The sequence below is a fragment of the Haliotis cracherodii genome, unplaced genomic scaffold, assembly GCF_022045235.1.
Source record: "Haliotis cracherodii isolate W230 unplaced genomic scaffold, xgHalCrac1.p SCAF_17, whole genome shotgun sequence".
Taxonomy (NCBI): Eukaryota; Metazoa; Mollusca; class Gastropoda; order Lepetellida; family Haliotidae; genus Haliotis; species Haliotis cracherodii.
This window is the reverse complement of record NW_027266272.1, coordinates 21,795,756-21,815,017: the sequence shown is the minus strand read 5'-3', so window position 1 is coordinate 21,815,017 and position 19,262 is coordinate 21,795,756. Positions and strand designations below refer to the sequence as shown.

General features: G+C 42.5%; 2 protein-coding genes across 2 annotated transcripts in view; both read right to left on the bottom strand.

Moving 5' to 3' along the window:
• LOC139464960 (transformer-2 protein homolog alpha-like) overlaps window positions 1-19,262 on the bottom strand; it is a 98,707-nt gene that overhangs the window by 46,638 nt on the left and 32,807 nt on the right. The gene's annotated exons all lie outside the window — the stretch shown is intronic.
• Window positions 18,630-19,181, bottom strand: LOC139464685 (germ cell nuclear acidic protein-like). The gene has a single exon (XM_071246203.1). The coding sequence runs from the start codon at window positions 19,179-19,181 to the stop codon at window positions 18,630-18,632; it is 552 nt and encodes a 183-aa protein (XP_071102304.1).

The following is a 19,262-nucleotide window of genomic DNA, read 5'->3' as shown; positions in this document are numbered from 1 at the left end:
TCCATTTTGTTGAAGGAGGAACATCTGAAGGTAAGACAGGTTTTAATATAGTTGGGAAATGATCACTGCCACAGAGGTCTTCATGGACAGACCATTCAAATTCATTTAATAAATCAGAATCCGTTAATGCTAAATCCAGAGCAGAGTAAGTACCTGTAACAGGATGTAGAAATGTGTTTCAACCATAGTTATAGAAACATTAGTCATTGTTGGAAATGACATGGATTGCAACAGCTTGAAGGGGAGTAGTAAGTTGAACGGGGCTATGAATGACACCATGTTTCATTAGAATTGAAGAACCTCCAGAAGCTTTAGCACCAGGAGGTGAAAAGACATTGTAGGGGGTGTAACCTCTAATATCAAATTTGTCAGTATCCATATAATATGTTTCCTGTAAAAATATGGCAGATGGCTTCAAATCCTGAATTAAGAGTTGTAACTCATTGTAATTATTCCTAAGTCCTCTACAGTTCCATTGAATTAAATTTGATAAGTGAGTCATGGTTGCTCAATTGGCGATCTCTCACGTGAACGTGAGGAGGATGAACTCCTACTGCTCATGCCTGACGATAGAGTCACCTCCATGTCTAAAGCACTAAAGGAGTTGTGAAGAGACACTTCTAGGTGATTGTTTCTTATTTAACCTTTGCCTTTGTTTTTTAGATAATTTACGTTCCTGAACAGATGGTTCTTCAGGAGATGCCTCAGATGAAGTCTGAGTCTTAGCCTGAAAACAACATGGTGATGAGGCGGATTTACTGTCAGAGAGTGGAATGTCACTGAAAGAAGCACTTGTAACAGGTCGGTCAGAATTGACCCATGTCAAATCGGTTTGACACAGAACAGATGAAATTTCTTTAGCAGATTTGGTCACAGCAGCAGAATAATTTAGAGTTGAAGGAGTTGTTGATTGACTGGCAACAAGCTCCCTAGCATCTGCAAAAGAGATGTTTTTTTCACATTTAAGTTTCAGTATTTTGGTTTGATACACAGGACAGGATTTGAAAGAGGCCATATGATGGCCTTCGCAGTTTGAACATTTGAGATCTTAAGTACACTGCGCACTCTCGTGGTTGCCACCACAGCAATGACAAACAACGGTGGCAAACTTCCGTCATGTCTGAAAGGGAACGTGTCCTGTCGCGAACAATGCCACGGCAAGAGTTCAATGTCCTATGCTTGGAAACAGTAACCTTAACATTAGCAAAGTGTTTGATTGATAATAAATTGAGGGATTGTTGTTTCCTCGAACATTCCACCAGAAGAGATCCACTACGCAATCGTGGGAAATTTTTAACTTCTCCACAATATCCATGAATGGCTTTGGATATGGCAAAGGGATTCAGCTTTAGCGGTTCATGATCTGTTGGCTTCGGTCACAAGGAATCGAGCCCAGGAATCAGGAGGAAGAGTATCAGCTTCATCAGACGAACTTGAGTCTAAATTACATCTTTTTGAACCAGAATGTGAGTGAGCCATGATTATATTGAATCACCATGGCAATGAGTACATCATGGTAGTAGGAGATTATTTCACGAAGTGGAAAGAGGCTTTTGCTATACCCGACCACACTGCCCTAACCATGGCAGGTATTTTGCCGATTTGGTTGTCCACGGCATGCAGATCAGGTAAGGGAGTTTGGATCCCATTTGTTTAAGGAAATGTGCAAATTGTTGGGTATAGATAAGACCAGAACAACTCCATATCGTCCTCAGTCTGATGGCCTGGTGGAACGATTTAATCGTACCTTAAGACAAATGTTATCCATCTATGTTCACCAAGAGCCTCTTGATTGGGATGATCACCTTCCTTACATTCTCATGGCATCCAGAGCTAGTGAGCATTAGAGCACTCATTGTTCTCCAAATCTTATGATACTAGGGTATGAAGTCAGGTTACCAATAGACGTCACGGTGGGTCATCCACCTGGCGTAGTTGAACAGTGTCCAGTTGCTTATGTCAAGTGGTTGAAAGAGATGATTCAAGAGATTTTTTAATTTGCCTCAGATCAGTTGGGTGTTGCGGCTGCAACTCAGAAAAAGAATTATGATCAGGGTTTAAAGAACAGGTCTTTTGAGAAGGGGACATTCGTTTGGCGATGGTATCCCCCAAAAGCTAACCAAAAACTGGGACTTTGGTGGGATGGTCCATATCTTGTGATAGAGCAGTTGTCTGGTGTCACTTATCAGATACAACGTAGCAGAAATAGTCCTGTGATAAGTGTACATGTAGACCATCTCAAACCTTTTGAAGGTGAGACAGTCCCACAAAATTGGTTGATTTCTGAGGGAAATCCTGATTTGAGTATTGATACTTCAGTTTCGATGTCAGAGGAAATTGTCAATGACAGGACCTATTTGATGACAAGGATATGTCAACTTCAAGGGGGGAGGCACCGTTGGTTAGAACTAGATTGGGGCGTGTTGTTCGACCAAGGGACAAATATTCCCCGTAGGAATTGTATATAGTTTTAGATTGATTGCATTGGACATAGCATCCAAATGAGGTGAATAAGCTGTTTCCCCTTAAGTTCTGTTTGGTAGTATGTTGTTTTGTTTTCTTTGCTTCCCTGTAGATTGTTCTGTTTTATTGCACAGAATGTATTTTCTGTGTTTTGTTTTCAGTATTAACATGGAGATTAATGCTGATCCACAGGACATACGGGCGCTCAATATTGATCGTCCCTCTTGGTCGCTTGGGGGAATGAAATGCCCGGTGGATATGTGTTCTGGGCAGTGGTACCATAGGTATGGTAGCTACCTGGACCACTGAATCGCTATGCATAACGCTTCTTCCACCTTATACCAGTGCTCTACATGCAGAAAGGGTTTATCAGGTCGCCTAATTCTCGGAAGCATGTTTTTTGTTCACACGTCCCTCCAGGGCAGGTTGTTGTGATATACCATCCCAACCGGCATTACCTGCCACTCGTTACTGATCATGTTCTTCCAAATCGCTTCCCTGTAGAATCCGGGACCTCGACGACAGATTCTTCTTTGACGACACTTTCCCCTCGTCGTCAACAGCTTAAGGTGGAGGCTATTATTCGCCGACATGCCCTCAGCAGAAGGATATGTCGGGAGGAGAAGAGAGAAGCGATGGCAAGCTTCAGCTCGGACTGAAAAGAAAAAAAACAAGAAACAAAAGAGAGACGGATCAAAATGTAGGTAGATTTATTTATATAGTTTGTGTAAGGGGGGTTTCCGTGGGGGAGAAGTAGGGTTAGGATAAAGTAGGTTTAGGGTAGGAATAGATAGCTTTCTTCCGTAAGATTGTTGGATTTCTTAATTTTATATTTTGTTAATCAGTTTACATTTGTTGAATTAAAAATTCATTATATTTTCAACAAGTCTTTTGGTCCGTTTTCACCCGCCGGATGCATGAACCTAACCACAGATTCTCACAGGAGTGTCCCCAGTTAGCTGACTCACGGTTAAACCAGACAGTTAACATCAAATAAAACACAACGCAAAGGGCAATGAGTCAGCAGTGGGATTCGAACTGGAACACTCTGTGAAGCTAGTGAACTCTGCTGTCACTGGGCCACCTCAGGCAAGGCGCGCCTATTACATTGTTTTTTTTTGTATATATGTACACCCATGATGTTTTTAATGTGTATCATTGTGTTATTATTAGAACATCTGTATGAGTGTTGTGTTAGCATTGTTAGAAGTGGACTATTAATCTTAGTATAGTAGTATCGTGATAGTTGTATTGTTAGTAGTAAGATAGTAGTATTAGTAGTAGATATTAGTATTGTTAGTAGTAAGACATTCATAATAGAAGTAGGGTAGGATAAGTTAAGCTAGTTTAGTTAGTTGTGTTAGTTATTTTGGAATTAGTTTGCATTTAAGTATTGTTATTGGGGTTCAAAGTTAACTTAAAGGAGGGAATAAATCTTTCTTAAAACTTAATTTGCGTTTGTGGTTGATTCAATACGTGATAGACTGTCGTAACCCTATGTTAAAGTATAGGAGGTGCGATCATCTTAGCGCTAAGATCGCTTTCTTTGCATGACCAATGTGCATGTGACATGTGCAAGCATTAGTGAGGTGAGTGAGTGAGTGAGTTTGATTTTACGCCGCTTTTAGCAATATTCCAGCAATATCACGGCCGGGGACACCAGAAATGGGCTTCACACATTGTACCCAGGTAACGCTTTAACCACTAGGCTACCCGACCGCCCCCATTAGTAAGGAACGCGAGCTTCCATACAGGTATGTTGTTATGTGGCAGTAATTTTGTTGTAGGTAGTTGATTGTAAGTGGGAGCAGTTGATTGAGGCGCTCATAAAATGTCAAATGTTCTGTTTGCCTACGGTTATACTTTCACGACAGCTTGTAGGGGTAGAGTGACCTCCCAAGGTTCAACCCTGTCCAAGAGCTTGACACCTTCGTTACCCTCCGGTATAGAGGGCTCTACTGCGAGGAACTCCCTGACAGGCCTGTTTTCAGTTTTCTACTTCCTAGCGGACCACAGTTTTCAAGACGCTTCTAGGTAGCAGCTTCTAGAAGATATCATTGCAAGACTAGTCGTTGGTGACGTCCATAAAAGATGATAACCTATTAACGATCTCTGATTTCAACAGTTTAGGGGCATGATTATACATTAAATATATACCAATCTTGAAATTATTATTTAGATATAGCAGTTTTAAACGAGGTATGTCTGGAGCAGAACAATTAATTCTGAAATTAAACTTCGTAGTTGTTAGGCAAGGCCACACGCTCATTTCACAAAATCAATCTCATATTACACTTGGTATGAGTTAAGTAATTTGCTAAAATCAATTCGGATTTTCCCCCGGCAATATGATATTGGATTTCAGAAATGGTGATGGTAACCATCATTATTACGTATTTGGTTCCAGACAAGTTATTAAATACTGTTTTTATGTATCGTAATAGATACAATTTGTGGCCTGGAAATACAAATTATTTATCAAACTTGACTGAAGATGTTTAAAGTGTCACCAGTGGCACCCGTCACAAACACATGCAAAGGCAAGTCAATTGTTCACCTGTAAAAAGACGAGAACATATGGTTCACGTCAAAATTGGGAACTGCATCCGACATCCTTTTTATCACTGGTGCGTCAAATTTGGAAATGTCCTCCTCATGTCTAACATAAAAAAATATGAATACACAATGCCATTTAGAAAGTGGTCAGATTAACAAATGTCATATTTGTGATAAAGCTTTCTTAGTAAAGTACAAATACTAGAACTTTTTCGGGATTCGAACCCACACTCTCGGAGTGAGGCACCTAATTGCAAACATACAAAGTCAGCGAATTTACCCACTCAGACACCGATGCTTCCTTAAAAATGAGAGTCCGACAACTGAGTCTAGATCACAACAAGATCCAATACGTATTTTGGTATGACGCGGCCGGGGATTGAACCCCGGACCTTCGGCTCTCCGGGCGGACACTCAACCACTATACCACGGAGGCGGTCGTATTTTGTTGAGAAAGTATTATCCCAATATATAACAGTGAGTAAGTGAGTTAAAATTTCACGTCACATCGGCAGTATCTCAGCCATATAGTGACGAGAACAAATTGAAAGTTAAATATCTGTCACAAAGGACAGTAAAACATGAGCATGATATCACAGATTGATAAAAACTAACAAATTCAAACACTAAAACTTCCAACCAATATATATACATCAACGTTGCATGTTATACTATTAAAATACGAGCTATATACCAGATCGTACATCCGAGATCTAATGCAAAAGAAGTGGGACACCCAAGTAGGTATCAATAAATTACATGAAATTACACCAAACATCGGTTACACCTACTTGGGTTGTCAGTCCAGATTTGAAGAGGTCATTATGCGACGATGTCGTATTTGCCATAGTAGTTATATCCACGAATATATTTTAAATGGTGAAGATCCTCCATTTTGCATCCCTTGTGATGAGAGAATCACCGTCAAGCATGTCCTGCTTGATTGTGTTGATTTTTCCATCACAAGGGATAAATATTTCAAAGTTTCATCCTTAAAGGATGTTTTTAGTATCAATGCTCGTTTAATTATTGACTTTTTAAAAGAAATTGAATTGTTACATAAATTTTGATTGATATGTTTTGTATATAATATAGTTTTTTATAATTGGTAAATTAAATTAATGACAGAGATTGTTAGTGGCTGTATCCTTGAAGGGGGTTAAAGTAGTGTAAAATGATTGTCCCCCTGAGATGGTACGTAAGTCCCCGTCATTCACAGTATATTTATTACAACCATGTTTTTAATTGCAGAATATATGTTCTTTTATTTCGGCTAAATTGACAAAAATCGCCAACCACTGAAGGGATGGTCTAAATCCTGCTGGGGTCCATGCAGGTAGAAAAAGTACTGTAAGTCCCCATGGACCCTTGCGTGGTGATCTACCTTCAGTTGTTGGCGATCTAAAGCCTGTTTTTATGTTGTATTGTCAACTGTTAAAATATTGTTAACATGCTCTCTGACTAGTTTTATGAAAATCTGTGATATTCTAGTTATTATACTGCCCTTCGCCCTTACTGTAGAATTTTATACAGTTTAAAATATATCGTTAATGTCAAATTTTGTTTCGTCACGATATGGCTGAAATATTGCGGATGTGACGTTAAACTTTAACTCACTCACTCACCATTTGTAACCTTTATTTCTAGCTCAGGTGTGTAAATCAGTGGAAGGGCATTGCCTTCATAGTTATTGAAAGATATCAGATCATCGATATTCCTTAAGCTTAAGGGGCGGTCAGGTACCCTAGTGGTTAAAGCATTCGCTCGTCACGCCGAAGACCCGGGTTCGATTCCCAACATGGGTACAATGTGTGAAGCCAATTTCAAGTGTCGCCCGCCGTGATATTGCTGGAATATTGCTAAAAGCGGCGTAAAATCATACTCACTCACTCACTCACTCCTGAATCTTAAGTTAAACTTCTTGGCGAAATTACCTTGTTCATTGACTTTGCCAGTCCGAGATGAAATTCAGATTCATATGCATAACGAAACAGATCCGCAAGAAGGGGAGCACAATCGGTGCCTATGGTGGTGTCTCCTGCTTGCCTAAATGTCTTACCCAAATTTCTTACATGGACGTCTTCTCAGTAAGCGTCAGATAGCATTTGCTTTCATTGTTGATACATTTTCCTGAACCTCTGAAGTTACATATAACTGTATCTATGTTTTGTAAAAACAACCCCGTGGATCAGTGAATGAAAATTTCCTTACGGTTGTCGTGTGGGGTAGTGGTGTACAAAATTGAAAAATCAAATGATTTAACTGAATAAAACCTTGTTCTTTTCTTAGAATGTAAAATGTCAAACAGATCCTTTGAGAATTTGAGAATCCACGTGGTATTAATTCCACTTGTCGCAAATGCTTTCTAGGAATAGAAAGAAAGACTTTCTTGATTGTATTAAGGAGTATGGTTAGCCTTTGAGGTTTTTTTTGGTACATTTGCTGGACCATCAATATTCGGTCTTCCCCCTCTTTGCAGGGATTTGGATTGAGCTCTGGAATCCGGCTCATATCTTCAGGTTTGTAACCTTGGTTAACCAAACTAAGTTACCATATTGGCCTTTATGTATGATAGCGGATAGTGGGAATCATCAAGATATATCATCTGATCAATATGGTATTGGCAAATTCAAATGGTATGAACATCTTTGTTGGGAGTAAGCAAGCAGATCTAATGGATTCTAATGTTGGTGTTATGAGATGGTGTAGCCAGACATGCACGAATCCTTCGAGGCAAGCTTCTGATGAGTCGTCCAATGCCAGCTTGACTCATGTTGTTCCACTTATTAGTGGCACATGGTCCTGTGTACAGTGCATACGTCACAATTCAGACGAGGTTGGGGGGGCACGGGTGGCCCAGTCGTCTAAGGCGCCGAGATTCGCTGTGCAGAGTTGCGTCCCTTGGGCACGCCAGAAACCTATGATTGTGGGTTCGAATCCCGGTTCGCCCCGATTATGTTTCTAGGTTTGTCAGCACCATACCCGTGCTCGTGGGATTCACCGAAGTGGTAAACGTCTGAGACCTGCATCACTTCGGGCTTTCCTCCCACATAAAGCTGACACGCCGTGATATAACTGGAATACTGTTAAAAGCGGCGTTAAACCCAACTCACTCACCCACTCACTCACTCACTCAATATCGCCCAGCGTCCATAACACCACCCCGTGGCTTCAGTACCATGCAAAGATGGAATCGTGTGTTCCTCGAAGGCAGATCAATGACAATGTACATGTCAAATGTGAAACAAGTCCTGCGTTCACAAACGTAGGTTGAGATTCAATTAGATTGATAGTAGTAAAAAATAACTAACTGATGTTGGTTTCCTTCTGCTTAAATTCGGGTTTATGTTTTTTTGTATGGCGCGGCATCTCTTCTGCTTAATTAGCTTCATTTTCTTTCAACTGGATACCAGTTAACCCTTTCCCGTCTGTTTTACGCCGTTCCAACATCGTCCGACATGACTATGCTTGTCGTAAAAGGCCACTAACGGATCGGTTTGGTTGATACATGTCATCGATCCCAATTGCGTGGATCGATGTTCATGATATTGATCTCTGGATTGTCTGGACTCGATTATTTACACACCGCCGTTATATAGCTGGAATATTGCTGAGTGCGGTGTTAAACAACAAACCAACCAATCATACACGAACATATTGAAAAGGCCTTCGCTTAAGTGAGCAGGTGTTAAATTTTGATCTTGTGGCATAAACGTTAGAGCAAGCTGTTTCTCATATATATCATCATGTATGTCAAAGTTTGGAATAGGATATTTAGACAAGAGGTTGGCATCCCATGGGGACCCAATTGTGCTTCCTCTCTTCCTTGGGGGCATGGGTGGCCCAGTCGTCTAAGGCGCCGAGATTCGCTGTGCAGAGTTGCGTCCCTTGGACACGCCAGAAACCTATGATTGTGGGTTCGAATCCCGATTCGCCCCAATTATGTTTCTAGGTTTGTCAGCACCATACCCGTGCTCGTTGGTTTCACCGAAGTGGTAAACGTCTTAGACCTGCATCACCTCGGGCTTTCCACCCACATTAAGCTGACACGCCGCGATATAACTGGAATATTGTTAAAAGCGGCGTTAAACCCAACTCACTCACTCCTCCCTTCCTTGCTTTATTTATGTAAATGAATACTAATATCGGCTAGGATTGGCACGATCAAAGGAAGGGAATTTAGCCAAGACGGTTAACTTAAGCACCAGGTATATCAGTAACAAGATATCGTTGAATAACCATCATCTAGCCAATTCCCTTGCACTGTTCTACCCAGCTCAACTAGAAACAGTCCAATCGATCACGCATCAACATATGGTACAAGTCGAACATGGGAACTGCATCAGACATCACTTTTGTCACTGATGCGACAATATGTCCTCCACTTGTCTTTCAGATTAGAAAGGTTTACAAAGACCTTGAATGTTGTAACCCTGATCAAACATCTTTTGAGCACGAGTTTCGTACAAGAACACACTCGATTGCACCTCTAATGCTGGATTATTGCTCGACATCAAGTGAATCAGTTATGCTTAAAAAGACAACCTTTTTATAATGTATTGTTCTGAAAATTTACATTTCTATGGTTAAATACTAGATTTAAATCTATACCTGTGATAATCTAGAGCTTTTACTGTCCTTCGTGAAGATCAGGGGTAGCATAGGTCTGCCGCACTCAGCAATATTCCAGCTATAGCTTGACTATTGCTGAGTGCGGCGTTAAACAACAAACCAACCAACCAACCGGATCTCCACGGGTCTAAATGGGTAGAATTTGGTAGAATTATTGCGTAATTTGGCAACAGATAATTATTATTGTTTATTACCCACGTGGTGAAGATACAGGTGGTAAGATACATAGAGAATACTACACTCATTCTCGTTAGATACTATTTTTACGAAACGAGTGGACTTCCTATGGAATCTGACCGAGCGAAAGCTTATATGTATGGCTAATATTAAACAGCAAATGTGCTGACTGGTTGTGTATTTTGTTCAAATGTAGCCCGTAAGCATGGAAATATTGTACCTAATAAATACAAATACGTGCACTTTACACCCAACGGAATTGTGCTCAGAACTATTCAACCAACCTCGTATAGATGTTACTTTGATAAACAAACATAACTGTGTGTGTCATAAAATAGACACATGGTACTATTTTTTTTAAATGACAATCGAATATGGAACTAAATGACCAGTTTTGTTGCAATTTCACCAAATACACACCGACGGAGAATATGTTAAAACCTGGCGCTGGTCGAACATAAACTCATCCCACAGTTATATAAATAAAAGCGACAAAACCCATTCTATAATCACACGAAAAGTTAACCGAAGTTATTGGTAGAGCAAGGCTAGAGGTGAATTACAAATTCATTGTTGTGTCCCCGTAGCTTTCACCTTAACGTGTCTAGTTCACATATTACCATGTGCTTAAATGTAATGACAGTTTGTGTTACAAAGCGTGAAAGAGAGTGACGTCCCGTAAGGAATACCTAGCACATAATATATATTTGAGCAGTTTATATCACGCTGGCGTCGTCAACCGAAAACTATAACCAAGTCCCTGAACTACCATTACCCTTGAAGGTCCATAAACGACACGTTCAGAATTCTTCGACGTCAACAACAGAGGACACAGGGAATTTTAGCCGAAGACCAACACTTATTTTCCATCTGTCCACGATGTCCTGGCCATTTTATTTACAAACATCTGTGACCCGTGAAGATTCCGGGGTAGAATAGGTCTTCAGCAACCCATACTTGCCGTAAAAGGCGACTATGCGTGTAGTAAAATGCCACTAACGGGATCGGGTGGTCAGGCTCGCTGACTTGGTTGATGCATGTCATCGATTCCAATTGCGTGGATCGATGCTCATGATACTAATCACTGGATTGTCTGGTCCAGACTCGATTATTTACACACCGCCGTCATATAGCTGGAATATTGCTGAGTGCGGCGTTAAACTACAAACCAAACCAAACTATAAACATCTGCACTTGAATTCAACTTGAATGGTTTAGTATGAATGGTTCAGTTTGAATGGCGTTTCAACGAGATACTGGTCTACGTGATAAATTGCACCGCGTGGATCTCGCAAACAAGCTATTTCAGGTCTTTATACAGAGCTGACATTACAGAGTTGGAATATTTAGCTGGAATATTAGTAACGTATTCGGGGATTAATGGTGTATCCCCCTTTCAGCAAATGACCACCTGCTTTCGGCACAATCGCAGCCGTAGGACGACCTGGACATCGCCAGATGCAGGACAAGATAATTAGGGTTAATGGTCACTTTGGTCTGTAGATAATGTCCAGTGTCAAGATTCCGCCACATTTCCATAACGCTCCAACTGTTTCTGATCATGACACCAGCACGCCTAATGTTTGAGTACTTTAATCATCATATTTAAAATGGCAGTACAGTGTGCACTAAGTGTGTCTAATCATTTTCATTCAATTTTAGAACAATACTTGCGATAGGATATAATGTGTCCATCTTGTTTGATTCTTCTTTAAGAGTTGAAGGTAAGGCAGCATTGCCCCTGCGAGGTTGTACCGACATTGACCGCTCAGGAACCTATCCCTTAGTCGACAACGTGTTGTGGTAGTGGGCATTCGTGTTTTGTTTGTTTGTTTGTTTGTTTGTTTGTTGTTTAACGCCGCAATCAGCAATATTCCAGAAATACGACGGGGGTCTGTAAATAAACGAGTCTTGAACAGACAATCCAGTGATTGACATCATGAGCATCGATCCATACAACTGGGATACGATTACATGCATCAACCAAGACGGCGAGCCTGACCACCCAATCCCGTTAGTCGCCTCTTACGACAAGCATGGGTTGCTGAAGACCTATTCTACCCCGGATCTTCACGGGTCGTCACGACAGATAGCACAGAACACAGTAATTAAGAGATAGCGCAGAACACATTTACTAAGAAAAAGGAAACATCCCTTTAACATTTTGTTTTTATTTGTTTTAAGATAATTCGAAACTTATCCTGTGCGATCTTAAGACAAATGACGTAATCAGGACCCCAACATCACTTCTCACATTTCAGAATGATGTATAAAGTCTCATCTAGATTTCCACGATAGTAATAACTCGCCAGGGAGTCACTATGGAACGTACGAAGACTTAAACAATCCAAAGCGTTAAAATATATCCCCGTGGTTGAAAACAAGAAAAATATTACAAAATAACCCCATACTCTGAGCTGACACTGCGCAGCATATTTAATAAATAGATAAGATGTCACCTCATAATGCCCGTTCTGCGTCTCATGCGAATTGAAACCATCCAAATATAACACTTTATTCCTGGGAGATATATCTGAAGCCACACATTTGAAAAACACCGAGCAAAAACGTCAGTGGCAGAATCTCATCCATTAAGACGAGGTCATGATCATACCAGATAAAACAATTGTATGCATCCAATGCCTGTGCCAGATCCAACTGTGTGTGATGCCATACGTCTTGTTTTCAGTGTATGTCACAACAGTATTCTGGATATATAAATCTGATACGGTACACAATGCTGACAGGCATTTTCGTCAGGCGTGATTAATGTTCACGCTGCAATCATCCTTCTTCTGGGTTCTTGGCCCGAATGGACTGCTGAGTACAGAGATCGGCGCATACACACAGTGCTTTGATATCACAAGCTATGTAAGTGTACTTTACATTCACGTCGTTTCAAAACTAATCATCAACAATCGATTTCTATATTGAGACAGGAGAAAGTATGGAACGATATTAATTTTATCCACTTTGGTAGAGAGGGTAATTAAACCATCAAGACAAAAACCTATCATATCTAAAGCCTGGTTAGAGGAAGGAGAGCATTCACTCTGCAAATGCCAAGGTTTGACAACATAGATAGATAGATAGATAGATAGATAGATAGGAAGGAGAGCATTCACTCTGCAAATGCCAAGGTTTGACAACATAGATAGATAGATAGATAGATAGATAGATAGATAGATAGTGAGTGAGTGAGTGAGTGAGTGAGTGAGATATTCCAGCAATATCACGGCTGGGGACACCAGAAATGGGCTTCACACATTGTACCCATGTCGGGAATCGAACCCGGGCCTTCGGCGTGACGAGCTAACGCTTTAACCACTGGGCTACCCGACCGCCCCTATAGATAGATAGAAGTTTAGATAGATAGATAGATAGATAGATAGATAGATTTTTACGCCGCTTTTAGCAATGTTCCAGCAATATCACGGCGGGGGACACCAGAAATGGGCTTAACACATTGTAACCGTGTCGGGAATCGTGGAGAGCGAATGGTTTAACCACAGAGCTACCCGACCGTACGCCTTCATGGATAGAATTGCGCAGCCCATCTCTGGTATCCCCAGCCGTCGTGTTGCTGACACATTGCTGCGAGGAACATAAAACCCAACTCACTCACTCAACACGGAGGCTCTGTCACATGACCACATCTGTGTGAGAGTTGGTTTTTTTGCGCTGTTATTAAATAATACAATTCATCCCTGTATAAATTTAACATATTAATGTCTATCACCATTCCTGTTAAAATAAGAAACATGACCCGTGAAGATTCCGGGGTAGAATAGGTCTTCAGCAACCCATGCTTGCCGTAAAAGGCGACTATGCTTGTCGTAAAAGGCGACTAACGGGATCGGGTGGTCAGGCTCGCTGACTTGGTTGATACATGTCATCGATCCCAATTGCGTAGATCGATGCTCATGATGTCAATCACTGGATTATTTTACAGACCGCCGTCATATAGTTGGAATATTGTCGAGTGCGGCGTTAAACAACAAACAGACAAACATTGCATTTTTATCTTCCATGCTAGTCATCTCTCTTGCAGACAAACGGTTGTAATTGCTGTAACAATGTAATAGGTGAGGCGAGGTGAAATGGGGTTTAACGTCGCGTCCAAGATTATTGCACTTATATAGTCCGGACTGATGCCGATTTATAGTGCAAGCTCACTGAGATACCTTGCCGCAGTTTAACATGAAAACCGCACTCAAACACAGTATACTGACTCCGAGCCGACCAGTCCTTGTTTTAGCCCCTTAATGCCGAGCGCCAGACAGTGTAACAACAAGTACCATCTTTTAACGTCTTTTGGTATGACGCGGCCGGGGATCGAACGCCAGACCTTCCGCTCTCCGGGCGGACGCTCTACCACTAGACCACGGAGGCGGTCCTAACAATGTAATATGGGCGATGGCCTTCATACACCTGAATGAAGAGAACTGTCATGGCACATTGCTACAGGGGACATAAAACTTACTGACTGTCACATGACCACATCTGTGTGAAGGTTGTTTATACACTGTAATCAAATTGAGACTTATTGCGCCAGAGGGCATGCTCCCGCAGGACTAAATCCCCAAACAACAGCAGGTGCTGCTAACGAAATAAAGTGTTGTATCCTTCCCGTTAACAGTTTACATTCCGAATTACTTTCTAAAGTGAGTGGGTGAGTATGGTTTTACGCCGCTTTTAGCAATATTCCAGCAATATCACGGCGGGGGACATCAGAAAGGGCTTCACACATTGTACCCATGTCGGGAATCGAACCCGGGTCTTCGGCGTGACGATTGAGTGAGTGAGTGAGTTTGATTTTACGCCGCTTTTTGCAATATTCCAGCAATATCACAGCGGGGGACACCAGAAAGGGCTTCACACATTGTACCCATGTCGGGAATCGAACCCGGGTCTTCGGCGGGACGAGCGAACGCTTTAACCGCTAGGCTACCCCACCGCCCCTACTTTCTAAAGATCAACGTTTAGGTTGTGTTGTTTTTCCTATTGGGATTCCAGGCAGGAATAGATCCGAAGTCATCTGTGTTTTATTTAAACTGAGGTTTGGGTGATGAGATTCTATGACCTTGCCGACTATCTGTCTTCGTGACTCGGTGGCGTGTGGAGTGTGTTCATGACGTCAGTCTCTGGTTTGTCTGACACAAACTTCATTATGTCCCGGGCTCCGTTGCACGAAGCGATCTTATCACTAAGGTGATCGTAAAACTCGCATATTTTATCATAGGCTTACGATAGTCGAAGCGCTAAGGTCGCTTTGTGCAACGGGGCCCTTGTCGTCAATGTTTGACGATTGCTGGATCTGGCGTTACCTAACATTCACAGTCCTTTATTCAGTTAGTAAAATGCAATAATTAAATGCGAGGAATTAATTCAAATGAAGCCCTGGGCAAACGAATGTTTACACTGACGGTTTTTAGCTGGAGACGTATTTGATATGGGTATCATCGCTGCTTTTGGGGCATTAAGTTTGTATTTGTTCGGCGACTGTCTTCAGCCGAGTAACGTTTTCATATGAGTAGTAATGTTTTGGTCAAATCCAACTTCCAAATGGTAACTTTCTTTTGCCCAGGGTTATATTCACTCTCCAAATAGAGTACAATTGTTTGTCTTATTCCGAGGGGTTCCATGAGCTTTGCTATGTTGACGTTAAGGGGTATAAAAACGTCACATTAAAAGGACGATGTTGTCATGTAGTTTGAGTGTCTATACTGATGTCCATGACATCGGTGTTGTGGCAGTGGCGTGTCAGAGGCATAGCTTATACAACAGGTGCCACACACAGTGTCTAGACATCCTAAAGGGGACTCGCCATGGAGCAACCTAACGAGCATGCTTATAGTAGAGGACAAAACTCGGAGCAACCTGACATTAGAAAAGTGTTGAATAAGAGAGAGCAAGTGTGTGGTTGAGTGAGTGGTTGAATGACAGGTTGAGTGAGTAGTAGAGTGAGAGGTTGAGTGAGTGGTTGAGTGTGAGGTTGAGTGAGTAGTAGAGTGAGTGGTTGAGTGAGTAGTAGAGTGAGTGGTTGAGTGAGTGAGTGAGTGGTTGAGTGTGAGGTAGAGTGAGTAGTAGAGTGAGTGGTTGAGTGAGTAGTAGAGTGAGAGGTTGAGTGAGTAGTAGAGTGTGTGGTTGAGTGAGTAGTAGAGTGAGAGGTTGAGTGAGTAGTAGAGTGTGTGGTTGAGTGAGAGGTTGAGTGAGTAGTAGAGTGAGTGGTTGAGTGAGCAGTAGAGTGAGTGGTTGAGTGAGTAGTAGAGTGAGTGGTTGAGTGAGTGAGTAAGTCGTTGAGTGAGAGGTAGAGTGAGTAGTTGAGTGTGAGGTTGAGTGAGAGGTTGAGTGAGTAGTAGAGTGAGTGGTTGAGTGAGTAGTAGAGTGAGAGGTTGAGTGAGTAGTAGAGTGTGTGGTTGAGTGAGAGGTTGAGTGAGTAGTAGAGTGAGTGGTTGAGTGAGTAGTAGAGTGAGAGGTTGAGTGAGTAGTAGAGTGAGTGGTTGAGTGAGTGGTTGAGTGAGTAGTAGAGTGAGAGGTTGAGTGAGTAGTAGAGTGTGTGGTTGAATGACAGGTTGAGTGAGTAGTAGAGTGAGAGGTTGAGTGAGTAGTAGAGTAAGAGGTTGAGTGAGTAGTAGAGTGAGTGGTTGAGTGAGTAGTAGAGTGAGTGGTTGAGTGAGTGGTTGAGTGTGAGATTGTGTGAGTGGTTTAGTGTGAGGTTGTGTTAGTGGTAAAGTGTGAGGTTGTGTTAGTGGTAGAGTGTGAGGTTTTGTGAGTGAGAGGTTGAGTTTGAAGTTGTGTGAGTGGTTGAGTGAGAGGTTGTGTTAGTGGTAAAGTGTGAGGTTGTGTTAGTGGTAGAGCGTGAGGTTGTGTTAGTGGTAGAGTGTGAGGTTGTGTTAGTGGTAAAGTGTGAGGTTGTCTGAGTGGTTGAGTGTGAGGTTGTGTGAGTGGTTGAGTTTGAGGTTGTGTGAGTGGTTGAGTGTGAGGTTGTGTTAGTGGTAAAGTGTGAGGTTGTGGTAGTGGTAGAGTGTGAGGTTGTGTGAGTGGTAGAGTGAGTGGTTGAGTTTGAGGTTGTGTGAGTGGTTTAGTGTGAGGTTGTGTTAGTAGTAGAGAGTGAGGTTGTGTTAGTGATAGAGTGTGAGGTTGTGTTAGTGGTTAAGTGTGAGGTTGTGTGAGTGAGAGGTTGAGTTTGAAGTTGTGTGAGTGGTTGAGTGTGAGGTTGTGTTAGTGGTAAAGTGTGAGGTTGTGTTAGTGGTAGAGTGTGAGGTTGTGTGAGTGGTTGAGTTTGAGGTTGTGTGAGTGGTTGAGTGTGAGGTTGTGTGAGAGGTTGAGTTTGAGGTTTTGTGAGTGGTTGAGTGTGAGGTTGTGTTAGTGGTTAAGTGTGAGGTTGTGTTAGTGGTAGAGTGTGAGGTTGTGTTAGTGGTAGAGTGTGAGGTTGTGTGAGTGGTTGAGTTTGAGGTTGTGTGAGTGGTTGAGTGTGAGGTTGTGTTAGTGGTAAAGTGTGAGGTTGTGTTAGTAGTAGAGAGTGAGGTTGTGTTAGTGATAGAGTGTGAGGTTGTGTTAGTGGTTAAGTGTGAGGTTGTGTGAGTGAGAGGTTGAGTTTGAAGTTGTGTGAGTGGTTGAGTGTGAGGTTGTGTTAGTGGTAAAGTGTGATGTTGTGTTAGTGGTAGAGTGTGAGGTTGTGTGAGTGGTTGAGTTTGAGGTTGTGTGAGTGGTTGAGTGTGAGGTTGTGTGAGAGGTTGAGTTTGAGGTTGTGTGAGTGGTTGAGTGTGAGGTTGTGTTAGTGGTTGAGTTTGAGGTTGTGTGAGTGGTTTAGTGTGAGGTTGTGTTAGTAGTAGAGAGTGAGGTTGTGTTAGTGATAGAGTGTGAGGTTGTGTTAGTGGTTAAGTGTGAGGTTGTGTGAGTGAGAGGTTGAGTTTGAAGTTGTGTGAGTGGTTGAGTGTTAGGTTGTGTTAGTGGTAAAGTGTGAGGTTGTGTTAGTGGTAGAGTGTGAGGTTGTGTGAGTGGTTGAGTTTGAGGTTGGGTGAGTGGTTGAGTGTGAGGTTGTGTGAGAGGTTGAGTTTGAGGTTTTGTGAGTGGTTGAGTGTGAGGTTGTGTTAGTGGTTAAGTGTGAGGTTGTGCTAGTGGTAGAGTGTGAGGTTGTGTGAGTGGTTGAGTTTGAGGTTGTGTGAGTGGTTGAGTGTGAGGTTGTGTTAGTGGTAAAGTGTGAGGTTGTGTGAGTGGTTGAGTGAGTGAATGGTTGGGTGAGCGCATGGTTGAGTGGGTGGTGGGTGAGTGAATTATAGTGAGTGAATATGGTTTTACGCCGTTTTTAGCAATATTCCAGCAATATCACGGCGGGGGACACCAGAAATGGGCTTCACTCATTGTACCCATGCCTTCTCTGTCACCAGGGAATTTGCCATCAAAGACATGAATATTAAATATCTTACGTAATTAACAACTGCCTTCCAAAATTGTTTGTTTGCACATGTTTATTGTTCCCTGGTCCAAAAACGTCATCACAGGGCCTACACGTGGTGCTGTTATCAGAACTAGTGTCGTCATTGTCACACCAGCCATCACAGTGCATACACGTGGTGCTGTCATTAGAACTATTTTCATCACTGTCACACCCGCCATCACAGGGCATACACGTGGTGCTGTCATCAGAACTAGTGTCGTCACTGTCACACCAGTCATCACAGGGCATACACGTGGTGCTGCAATCAGAACTAGTGTCGTCACTGTCACACCAGTCATCACAGGGCCTACACGTGGTGCTGCCATCAGAACTAGTGTCGTCACTGTCACACCAGCCATCACAGGGCCCTACACGTGGTGCTGTCATCAGAACTAGTGTCGTTACTGTCACACCAGCCATCACAGGGCATACACGTGGTGCTGTCATCAGAACTATTTTCATCACTGTCACACCCGCCATCACAGGGCATACACGTGGTGCTGTCATCAGAACTAGTGTCGTCACTGTCACAACAGTCATCACAGGGCATACACGTGGTGCTGCAATCAGAACTAGTGTCGTCACTGTCACACCAGTCATCACAGGGCCTACACGGGGTGCTGCCATCAGAACTAGTGTCGTCACTGTCACACCAGCCATCACAGGGCCTACAAGTGGTGCTGTCATCAGAACTAGTGTCATCACTGTCACACCCGCCATCACAGGGCCTACACGTGGTGCTGCCATCAGAACTAGTGTCGTCACTGTCACACCAGTCATCACAGGGCCTACACGTGGTGCTGCCATCAGAACTAGTGTCGTCACTGTCACACCAGCCATCACAGGGCATACAAGTGGTGCTGTCATCAGACCTAGTGTCGTCACTGTCACACCAGCCATCACAGGGCATACACGTGGTGCTGTCATCAGAACTATTTTCATCACTGTCAAATCAGCCATCACAGGACCTACACGTGGTGCTGTCATCAGA